This window comes from Hesperophylax consimilis, chromosome 8 (assembly GCF_061612785.1).
Source record: "Hesperophylax consimilis isolate HC1 chromosome 8, BYU_Hcon_1.0, whole genome shotgun sequence".
NCBI classification, from domain to species: Eukaryota; Metazoa; Arthropoda; class Insecta; order Trichoptera; family Limnephilidae; genus Hesperophylax; species Hesperophylax consimilis.
This window is the reverse complement of record NC_142843.1, coordinates 12,563,307-12,575,703: the sequence shown is the minus strand read 5'-3', so window position 1 is coordinate 12,575,703 and position 12,397 is coordinate 12,563,307. Positions and strand designations below refer to the sequence as shown.

General features: G+C 33.4%; 1 protein-coding gene across 4 annotated transcripts in view; it reads right to left on the bottom strand.

The window, feature by feature from the left end:
* The window catches only part of Smg6 (Smg6 nonsense mediated mRNA decay factor), a 245,437-nt gene extending 235,748 nt beyond the window's left edge, over positions 1-9,689 (bottom strand). Inside the window, exons 1-5 of one of the 4 annotated variants that reach the window (XM_089634886.1) lie at positions 9,631-9,689; positions 7,952-9,068; positions 7,218-7,546; positions 5,981-6,171; positions 4,697-4,735 (exon numbers count right to left, since the gene is read on the bottom strand). In XM_089634886.1, coding sequence (XP_089491012.1) covers positions 4,697-4,735; positions 5,981-6,171; positions 7,218-7,546; positions 7,952-9,056 — 1,664 coding nt within the window. In that variant the 5' untranslated portion in view covers positions 9,057-9,068; positions 9,631-9,689. Of the gene's footprint in view, positions 1-4,696; positions 4,736-5,980; positions 6,172-7,217; positions 7,547-7,951; positions 9,069-9,570 lie in introns of all 4 variants that reach the window. The other 3 variants (XM_089634888.1, XM_089634887.1, XM_089634889.1) reach the window with 3 other exon arrangements.
* Between the last annotated feature and the right edge of the window lie 2,708 nt (positions 9,690-12,397).

Sequence of the window (12,397 nt, the reverse complement as noted above, 5' to 3'; positions counted from 1 at the left end):
CCATAATAAAAACATTCAAGAAGTTCAGTTTGCAATTTGCCTTAGATGGGGATATATTTATAATGTATATATATATTATACTAAAATAAAGTCGCTATCCGCGTCTGTCAGCTGCTCAGTGGCAGCTTGTTACTTTTGAGTGTGATAGAGTGTTAAGTGTGAAAAATTTGATAATTTTTTTTTCAAAAATTCATTGATAATCATAATTTTTTGTTTGAAGATTTTCTTAAAATTTTCATTAACACGTTGAACGCCATGTAGGTCACCGGTGACCTCATAACGAAAATCGTAATTTTTCTCCCATAGCGCCATAACGGTCACCGGTAACCGCAGATGATTCTTGATTTTCATGGAAAATTTTAAAAAGAATACGTTTTGTTGGTCGCCGATGCAATCTGAGTATTTTTTTTTTCAAATTTAAAATGGTAATTTTTCTTCATTTCCACAATGGCGTTCAACGTGTTAAAAAAATCGATTTTTCGAAAACATAAAGACGTTTATGGCTACAATAACATCAATAATTCCATTTTTTGTAATATTAGCACTCTAGCACACCCAAAATTCACCATCCACCACTGGTTTTCACTATAATTTAAGGCCTCGTATTAAGCGTTCAAAGATTGTTAGAGAGACCGTGCTAATATTAAAAACCGATAATGAAGCGAAAATTGAGAAAATATTTAATAAAACACTACTCGTTTGAAAGAGAGCAAAAAATCTCTCGACAAATGATTTAGTTACATTTAAATATACACTATGATTTTTTTCATGACTACAACATATTAAATAATAGAAGAAAATGTGTTTTCAATCATTTTCGGAGCTGACTTTGCGATTTTTTTCTATCGAAGGAATTTCATATAATTAATGTTTCGGCGTAACAAATGTATAGATATTATCATCAGAAATAACTTTTTTTTTATTTGGAACTTAAAAACTTAAAGAGTTAACGAGAAACTTGTTATAAATCAGTAGAAATTGGGTTTTTTAAAAAATTATTTTCAAAGTAAAAATAATTTTTTAGTTTTAATTTTTCAAGGCCTGCCAAAACGCACCAAATCTATGGCGTGTTGGGTGTGATGTTGAGCGAATGAATTTTGTCACTCAACACGGTACAGCACCGGATTTTGCATAGCAGAATCGAGATATTTTTTATTCTTAAATTTAACCGCTTTTAATTGAAGAATATATTGTAAAATGTGGACATCTCTACTATGTTATTATTGCATTCTACGAATGTGTAAAAATACAGTCATTTCGGCACTCAATTCAAGTTCTCCGTGTAATTGAATGTCCCAACCTGCGTTGATAAAAAATAGCTTTACCTTACATAATTTTAGATGTATTATAATAAACCAAAACTGAACATAATAAAATTATGTACCTATTTAAAAACTAACTCCAAGAATATAATATAAGCTTAAAGTCGCCAATTTTGTCAAAAGTAAAAGAAAAACGTAATATGTATATTTAATATCAAAACAAGTCAAACACGTAAAATTTTTCATACAAAACCAAAATGAATTTTGTAATTTTTTTAATGTGATATCAGAAGCTGCCGATCCAATGATGCCGACCAAACAGTGTGTTTTGATATGATATATTTCATTTCATTCACTGCTAGTTACTATCACTACAGAATTTCATTGTATCACATTCTAACTCATATTAACCACTGTTAAAATGATTGTACCTAATATTTTAATATTACTTGCGTGGCAACTTTTCCTCATCCCTCTCCTCCCCTTTCCCGTTCCAACCCAAGTCTATTTAAGTATAGTTAAAATCACTTTTATATATTACTGTTTATGGTAGGCATATTATAGGTTTATCGTTTACAGGTTAGTTTTATGTTTCTATATATATCTGTGAACATTAATAATTGGTCTATTTTTTTGTTATTCTCTTATGTACATTATATTACTAAGACTGTTTATGTTCCTAAAATAAATAAATAAATAAATATATAGTGTATTATTCATTTTTAAATAACAAATTATTAATTCTACATATATATATATATATAATTAAAATTATCAACTCTTATTGATCTATGCATGTGAATTTTATTTTTAATCTGTAATATTTTCCCTTGAATTTCTTTTTACACATTACTTAATAATTAATATTTTATAATTATTCGATTCTCAGTTTGTAGGTTTTTATAAAATCTCTAAAACCACAACAAAGAAATAGGATTTAATCCGTGAACAACACATCAAGCCAATTTATTATCATTAATCTTTTGCACAAAAAAATGACTTAAAACTGTAGTTTTCTATAACCTTTAAATGCATTTGTATTCTTTTTCACTACATACGTCTATATAGAATTCAAGGCGGCATAAGAAAAGTAAGGTTTACGCATTTATCTTGAGTTGAGTGATTGTGTCGCAATAATAACATTGTTGCCAAGTTTGATGGACCTTATAAAAATAGTTTTACAGCTATCATAACAAGGAACATAAATAAATATAAAGTCTTGATTACTCAAATATACATTATTTGGTAAACCCAGTTCGAAGAAATGCAGCCCAAAGTTAAAAGAACATTGAAAATCGTGTGTTGTATAGTTGTATTATTAATTTATCGATAGATGATAATATATTCAATTGAATTACATTTATTACTTAATAATTACATTACAAAACAATGTAGAAAGGCAACAAAAATTTATTAAGTTTTAGAAAAATCCCAAATTAAGAAGCGTGTAAATATTACAAATGTAAAAAATTTTATAATAATTTGAGGCAGTTAAAGTGTCATTTTTCTGGCCAAAATCTATTTAAGTATGAATATTTAGTGCGGGTGTCATCTTTACATGAGCATTTATTGATTAATTTAAGTATGAATCAGTCTCGGAAGCTTTGCGTTGTTGCCAGAAGTTTGATCTCCTTGGAGAGCTGCCAAATTATCAGCGGATAATTTGAGAATTTTTCAGAACAAAACTAAACAAATGCACACGGGAAGCTTTTCAAATACATTTATAAAAAACCATTGAAATATTTGCTAAGACTATGTATTACCTATTCTATTAATAGTCTAAATATTTACTATTCAAAAGCAAATGCCAAGAAAAACAATGTTTTTAAAACAAGTTTGCACATAAAAACAAATAAAGTTTGTATGTTTTTAAAGAAACAGTGGAACAGATGGTATTTGTAGCTGGTAACTGCTACAGTACTGTTTATCCATTGAATCCACAACTATCACCTCTAAAGGCTGGTTTACATGCTATGACTTATGATACAATTTACGTACTATCAGGTAAAACGCAGCGTGCAGACAACTCAACCGGAGGTGCTACCGTTGGTTTAGATTCATTTACAATTTTTCCAAATCCAGCAATTGACTAAACGATCTACCGTCCATTAACAAATAATTGCGCCAGTCATCTAGTTCCCCTCTCAGTTTTCTCAGTAACTTAATGTGGAAATACTGGCTTATTTTCAAAAGCCATTGTTTTGACCATCTTCTCTTTTCCCTGTTCACCATTCCCAGTCTCTGAAGTTGTTGCACCCGTACGAGGGAAACAATAACTGGAAAAAATAACAATAGTCCTCCTCCATACCGGACACCAAATATAAATATTGGAAGATACAATAGTCAAATGAATATAGCACACCACAATGCAGAAGTTGTAAATGAGAACTAAGATGGCAAACGGGGGAAAAGACATTACGGTGTAAATACTTTACAAAACATACCGACTGTGGTTTGGTAAAAACCCTTCGAGCCACAAAATGAAAACTTTACAGTAGACGATAAAAACAAATATTTACGGATGTGTAAAACTAATTAAAAATCTTGAAGTTCGTATAAAAGTGGTTATTTGTTTTTCAAAATTTTGATGTAAAATATTGCCATCCTATTTATAATTATGAGAGATTCGAGGGTTGAGTAATTTTATGGAATTTTTTAAATAACCTAAAATAAATTGTAGACATAAATTAAGTTTTTAGTATTAAAAATGCAATAATCAGCCAAAACTAGACTATTCTATATGAAACCACTGAAAAGTAACACTCCCAAAAAAAGTGATCATGGGTTTTACCAAAACACAGTGGATACAATTTGTCTTCAATTTAGCTTGACTGATAAAACGTAACATAAGTCCTAGCCAGCCTGTAAAGCAGCCTCAAAGCATGTAAAACAGAAAACACATTTAAAACCCCCACTTATACAATAAATGTTTGAGAAATGTGATTTAGTTTATTTGGACGTCTTGCCGCACACCATTTCAGATTCCTCTCTTTAAACATTTCTTTACTGTCTACGAAGAAACTCCCACCGCCACCCACCAATCATGCATCTAACACTAGTAAATAGGCCAAATAAAAACTATGTAAAGTGTACAACATATGTGAATATAAACTATATTTACAAGTGTGGAGAGTTGTGAAATCATTATATACAGTAAACGCTCATAATCTGAACCAGATATCAATAAGAATAATTAAAGAGAATAAAAGGGTTTAGTTATAAGACAGGATACATAGCGAACAAGATGAAACAGAAAATCATTATGATAGGTAAGTTATGCATCCGGCCTTACACTATTGTAGGAGATAAATGAGGGTTTACGGTAAATAAAGAATAGTGTGCATTGGAAAGTGTGCCTACTGCAATAAGCATGCAGAGTGAAAAATAGTATGGCTTGGAAAATGGAGACAAATCCGATGATCATGAAATCTTACCGATTTCCGGCATTTCTTTTTCGGACACCTCCATTATTTCTATATGAAGGAAAACAAACATTCATTAGGAAGCTCGACAATGCTGGATACAACGGTGTTTCAGGTCTGCGCAATGCTTGCTTATGCTCAAATGATTAGTATGAAGCCCCGTGGGTTATTTCTTTGGTTTATTTTAATCTGTTATTATGTACATACAAAGTCAATTTTCGACATTTAGAAAAGGTCAAATGAAAATGGTTTATTAATACTTAATGAAGAAATAATTTTTCATTCCAATATTTATGTATGTAGTTCATTGTTAAATCTGGAAACTTTATCGCAAATGTAAACAAAATATAGCAAGTACTGCTGTGGACTTTGCTGTCTTACTAATGATACATGGGTATCGTGTACCAAGGTATCTTATGTTTACATTTTCAATTGGAGATAAAATAACCATTCCATTTATATTTATAGTCACGCTAAGATGAGCTGTAGACTGGATACATAGTAAGCCAGAGGAACACCAGCCTTGTGATAACGGACCAACTAATGGCTACACATATATTAAGAGAATATGGATGAAATCCACAAATAACATGAATGAAAGAGAGAAAGATCTTTTCGGCGGTTAGTTTAGAAAATCATCAGCATTGCAAGAGTTTTACGATTATTCTAAAGCTAAGACATTTAAATTATGAACACTTAGATATGAAATTACATAGATGCATGAGGCAGAAGAAGATAAACACATCAATAAGATGTTGGTTCATACTAATAATGGGAAAATAGACTCGAGTGGTGGAAATAAACAGATAATAAGACAGATACACAGCTTTGTGTTGTTACTGTTGATTCTGAATTCTAACAATATGTTTTCAAACACCAATAAATTAATGCTTCAAAGTATTTGTATGTACAGCAGACAGCATTTTAAATGATTACAAATGTTATTATTCTGCACAAAGTTGAGTGGGAGTATTAATCGATAACAGTGTGAAATGGCAAGGAAAAACAATGCCTTTTTTAACATTACTCTAATCACCACTATTTCCCCCATTATTGTGTCATTTAAAAACACAAAAATATCTTTACTCATGTAAAACAAAGCATAGCGCAAAGTTAAATAAGCTTGTAAAAAATCCAATTAACTGTTGAACTATGTACAATGAAGTGATCTTACAAAAACTGCAGTACACTGTTCTATGCTTATGTTTTACAAAAATAGAAATACAATCAATCCCAACAGACAGGGATATGATCAGATCAAGAAAAAAGATTGTACAATATTTGCTATATTCAAACCTCCTTCTTCTTCTGGGCCCCTTGCCCCCTCTTCTTTCTCCTGGAGGCCCTACATCCCTGCGTTGGTCCTGTCCTCCTCTGCCAGGGCGACCCTCCCCACCCCTCTCTCCGTCTGGGGGCCTTTGGGGCGGGGAACTCACATTTATACTTCGTTCAAGATTATTTATCTTCTCCATTTCCTCTGACCAATCCTGTAACATTATTTTGAAACATGTTATATTCATCCAAATAAAACATCAAATGCAACATTGATTTAATATTGTGCAATTGTGATTCATATAATATGCAAAATTTTAGAAATAAACTTAGAATATAGGTTACCGGGACAATACCTGTGGTTTTTCTGAACTAGGTGCAGTGGAAATCCTTGAGATTTACCATGTTTAGTATCGAACATAAGTTTGTTCGTTAGACAAGCCATCACCAGCTGCCACAAATGTGTCACTAGGCTCTTATTTGAAAAATTGTCTTCCTTTGCTTTTCTGAGGTGCAAACTCATTCACAAGCAAAAATAGATCTCATGGAGTTTCTTTCCATTCATAAGTACACACAAATCACTTATTATTTAAATAAATGCGATTATTCGCAAGGCTTACCTACCCAAAAACAGTAAATTTCGAAATAAAATAAAGTGAGATAGCGAGTATAGCAACACATAAGTAGAAGGACAACCCACTGGCTGTAGGTCGTCTCATACAGCGTTCCTTAATCATCTTAGTGTAAGCAAGTAAGCGTATCTCGTCATCTCATCACCCATGATAAAGAATGCAGTAATTCGCTGCAACTTTTAAATACGTAAATGCTGCCCTGTCCTATATCTATTTTGCTTATATGTACATATATTCTTTGAATTTTTGTTGTATACGAATGTTTAAATTAAGAATTAACTGGATAAGAGATTTTGTTACTTGCCACATTTTGGGTTAATTTTTTGGGACAATAATGTATCTATTTGTATTGAAATGTCATTGGAATTAAATGTATGCATCATAAGTGTACTTTAAAAGAGAAAATCAAGAAATTATCATTTTTGAAAGGAAAAAGAGTACAAATCAAAATCTGTTATTTATCAGTGTGGTATGAAGATATTATAGAGATAGTGATATGTATTAACCACATTCAAGGAAAATAAGTCACTGACCTGACAATCTTTGTTATCAAATAATGCACAAAAGAAATACAAATACAAAAAAAAAACAATAATCAGTAAAAAAGACAAGCTCAAATAATATCTCACCAATATCTCCATGCATTTATCGTCGATAGCAGATATCTTAATGGACGTGATGGATTCTAACAGTTTATTTGAGCTGGGAGTGTCGGAGGATATGCTGTTGGAAGAATTTTCCTGGGACAGAACCCTCGGAGCCGAGGTGTGGCTCCCGTGACTATGGGTACTCTGGACATCTTCCTGGACGCTTTCAGTCTTGTTATTCCACTGGCGGGTATTATTGTCATGACTTGGGGGCTCCTGATCCATCCGCTCGTTGTAATTGATTTGCTGACTGGGGTGATAGGCGTGCGGAGGTCTTAGGGGCGGCTGAGTGTAATTATTACTGGAGTAATCTAGAAAAGAAATGCAATGTTGAATTTATTAATCTTCACTTTAAATGTGCAATATTAGCATTATTAATCCTTTAGCGTGGATCTACTGGCGCACCTAGACATATTCTTAGCATCAATTTGCCGATTACCATCATTGATCATTCAATACAAATACATAAGAAACATTGGGGAACAAAAATTTCATGCATATAAATCTGTTCATGAAACTTTGGAACTTAAATGAAAAATGTCCGAGGCCAGAAAGTCTTTGGCGATGTTTCACAAACACTGCATCATAAAAAAGTTTAATTTAGAAAAGCAAGTATTCAATATAAGGAGGTTAGTAATTATAAACTCCATTGAAGAGAGCAATGTATAAATAATTTAAAAATAGAAGTCAGTCATCAACATTCTTATTATAATTACCATAGTGCTTGTTTTGCGGGGTGTAGTTACTGGAAGAATGAATATTTTCCTGGCTCCCTGTATAGTGCGTCCTCCCCGGGCCACCCATGGGCAGGGCGTGGGGGGTGGAGGATCTAGAGTCAGTTCCCGAATCCAAGGTCTGAAGGTAGGCATTCATGGTGTGCTTTAACTTCTCCCTGTCAAAGTCCTCGTCCCTCAGGCGGCCCCGCCCACGGCTGGGCAGGGTCTGGGACCACATGGGGGGCCCGTGCTGCTGGGGAGGGTGGTGAAGCTGCGACTGATTGTAGAAGCCCGGCTGGTAGTTGTTTCCACCCCCGGCTTGTACATTACTTTCAGGGTCTAACTGACCACTTTCAGCGAGGAATTTCTTCCTGAACCTTGGTGGCATGCTATCTAGGTTAAAGCCCATGTTCAACCCAGAACCCCTCCTTCCGGTTGGGGGCTTGCTTCCGTTGGAATGGTGCATGTGCCTGGAGGAGTCCATGCTCCTTGTATCCCTACCTCTAGGCGGCTGATTCTCCATCATTACCTTTCTAGGTGGGGACATATTTCTGGGTTCAGAATTAAGTCGACCATCTCCTAGCCGACGGTGATTATCATTCTCTCTCCCTTCTCCTTCCTGAGGGTGCCGTCTGTTCCCAGAGTATCTCTTGGAGCGGCCTTCGTGATTATTGTCACCGTAGCCAGCATTGGATCTGACGGGCTCCTCGAATCTGGCATTTCCTGGTCCCCTCGAAGGGGGCCCTGCATCGCCTCGACGAGGAGAAGGACTTCTAAATCCATCTCTTTTAGGTATGTGGTTTGGCTGCTCAAGTTTTCTGTTGTAGTAAGCTGGTTTGGTAGGGTCATGGTTAGATATGCTGATGTTGGAGAGCCTATCTGACACATCTTCGTGGAAGCGATTGCTATCCTTGTTGGCGTTCCTGTTGTGCCTGCTGCGACCGTGGCCTCTCCTAGGGGGGTCATTGCCCCCGCTGGGGAACTCCGGCTTACCTCCCTCTACGTCATCGGGACCCATCGGGCTCTTCTTTAATGGTCCACTTCCTGGACTATAGTATTGCTGTTGCGGTTTACCTCTTCTCATCCCTCTAAACTCATCATCCATATTGTGTCCAACCTGAAATTTAACAAATCCTACTGAAGAATGTGTAAATTTCATTAAAAACTCGACAAATATGTATGAAAAACAAACATAATTTTATTAGATTTGTTGTTTACATTTCCCATCAGTCGTATTTATTTTACGGCAAACAAACTTGCTATTTACGAAATAAGAGTACAAAATATTATTTTCACTAGTTTGTGGACATTCATTACACAAAATAATATTTCTAATGCATAACAACTGACCAAATTCAACTTAGTACAATGTTATTCACCACCTAATAAAATCGTCACTAGAATGTCGATTCACAAAATTACAAAACAGCTTTCATAGCATATTCTTATATTTTAACCGATAAGCTAACTGGCGTATTAAATGTAACATTCGCAAGAATAATTCGATGTTTTACGCGTGAGTTGAAAAAGCTTGATTGAGGTTATGTATTCAGAGCGAAAGACAAGCAAATGAAGACAATTCAAATACCCTACGAGTACCCATAAAATAACCCACTCACAATCCTACTATCAGCAAATAAATATCAACCTTCTCAAGCAAAATATTTTAATTCATTTACTATTTTCTCGTTATGAAACTGCCATTCGCCATGTTGTGATTGATGCCGTTTATTCTTTGTCAAATTTTCGAGAACAGTGTTTGCCAACATAACATCAAAAACAAATAATATTAAAATGTTAGGTAGGTACATAACTAAAAAAGAAGTTTACTGCGCTGCATCAATATTTTTATCTTTCATATTAATATTATCATCCAGGGTAAAATATGATTCTAGTTTTATCCATAAAAAAATAAAATTTATTTGATACATACGTATACTTTGTCTAATAAGAGAGATTTTTACCTTTCGATACTAATCGAATATATTTTTATCGTGGCTTTTCCCTACAACCATCGCTTCCCACGATTGTTTATTGTAATCAATGGTCAGAATCAGAAATAAATTAATACTTTGTAAATGTGTTTTTGTCCAATAAGAAACCCCAGCCCTTTTTTTTAAATAGTGACCTTTCCTCTTAAATACTATGCTAGTATGTGTAATTTTATTGTCATAGTTAGTTTTAATAGTTAATAATTATCAAAGTTTTCATTTTTCGGATTCCCCCAAATCCCAGCTAATCTGTGATTTTTATGTACACGTCACTCGTCGGTAAAGAATCGCTTCGCCAGAAATCCAGATGTGTATGTGAACGAGCAACGTTTATGATATAATATATAGCTGACAATTTTTTCTAAACACAGATCCATTTCCTTCAGGTATTTACTAATGGCCGTTTTACATGACACCTTTTTTCAACCAGTTTATTTTGTAATCGGGATGAAAAAAGGGACGCGTTCTATTTTGGTAGTTGGTATCGTGAGAGACGTGTGTTGGTATTTCCGATTTTAAGTAGCGAACATTTTTTTTTATTTTTATTTATTACATTTATTATATAAGTACATTTTTGTTTGTTTGTTACAATATAAGATAAAATATTTCAGGACCCCTCTTCCATAGAAGCATTAGCTTGTGGCTGGAAGAGGAGTGTACATTGTTTTATTGCAATAAGTAAGTAATTAAAAATTAAATGATTTTAAACTTATTTAAATGAAGTGAGTTATTTTTCATGAAGTGAGTTATTCTAAAGATTAATTCAATTGGAAACATTTTTATTTTTTGTGAGTTTGTCTTTAAAATATTTTTTTACAGTGTTTATTATTTTGATGTTATCATTAATGTTTCTAATTTCTTCAGGTAGTCGATTGAAAAAAATTCTTGCCCGGTAAGTGTAATAATTTTGTGCAAAGGAAGTGTTTAATTTTGGGCATGGAAAAATATATTTAAGTCTAGTACGGTTTTCAGTTAGAAATTGATACTTGTCTTTTTCTTTTATGATTTGAATTAGTGCATTTTTAATATAAAGATCTTTAAATGAAGGCACATTATTTAACGTCTGCCGCCTATCATTGTTTTACGTAACTATATTAGTGAAAATGTTGCATGTTTATTCAGTTTTAAATGTTAGTAAAAAGGCAAGGGTCCTGGGTTCAAGCCTAGATGTGACCGTATCATTTTCTGTTTCAAATTTCCGTCTAGGAATCGCTAATATTGTCATCAATAATTGAAAAAAAAAAATTACAATATCTATTCATAACTGAATAGCTGTACCGCGCCACGCGTTGCTGTGGTTCAGTCTGTCTGTGCAGATAGAAAAACAATAGCGCGTATTGCGTTTCGTCCAACTGATGGTGCTGTTTAAAAAAATCATGTTTTTACCCGTCACAGGTGACTTCTATGTAATATAGGTATATAAAAACACACGCGTATTCGAATTCAACGTTGTGTCAAAACTTCAAGGAAAATGGTGAAGAACTTTCGGAGATTTAAGATTTTGAACAAACTAAAATTTACATTTTATTTATATAAATAGATTATGAATACGTATTACTGTTAGGTATTGTGAAGTTCGCGTCTATGTTTGATGTTTGACATTTTGTTTCTGCCACCTCACATTGTTTTACGTAACTATATTACAGGAAAATGTTGCATTTTATATTTAAAATATTAATGAAAAGTCTAAGTATTAACTAAAATATGTATTTATTAATGATTGTGAAATTGAAAGGAAATAATACACGAGAACTTTACAGACGTACTGTTAACTCTTAGAATAAAGAATATATATATATGCGTGTTTACTTGATATTGTAACATATTTTTTATTAACGGGTGAGTAGTTTGATTATGGAGACGGAGTTATGAGAAATGGCTTCTGCGCTGCTGTGTTTTGGCAGTCCCACCTCATATATTATACGAATATCGTACCGATCAAGATACGATGATCAAGTAAGCAATTTTGCCAAGGCATATGTATCTACAAAAATCTTTATGACAAAGGACGAACAGTCAGAGAAAAAACATCGATAAAGACAAAGCTCTCAAATTACAGTGACTATAGAGATGGCAGTGCTGTGACAGATGATTTCATGAGTGTGTTCAAGGTGTTGCTATTTTTGACGATTTAGTACCGTCTCGAAAGATTATTTCTTCTCTAATGGCAACTATCTATATGAAATCGTAAGTATGAAAATAATGATCGTGTAAAGCGAAAAATTTTCGGTCCCGACATGTGCATCGGTATGAAAAAAGTATGTTGTAAAGCAGTCATAAGGGCCAGTTGTTTCGCAGAATTTGAACAATCATAAGCATTGTCGCATCAGACTATTAACGTATATAATAAAACATTACTCGGCGTTTATCTCTGTATAAATGTACATTGTACATTATTTTATTTTTACTATTTTGTATTTTTACTAATAAAGTACGAAAAACACTATAAATCTTA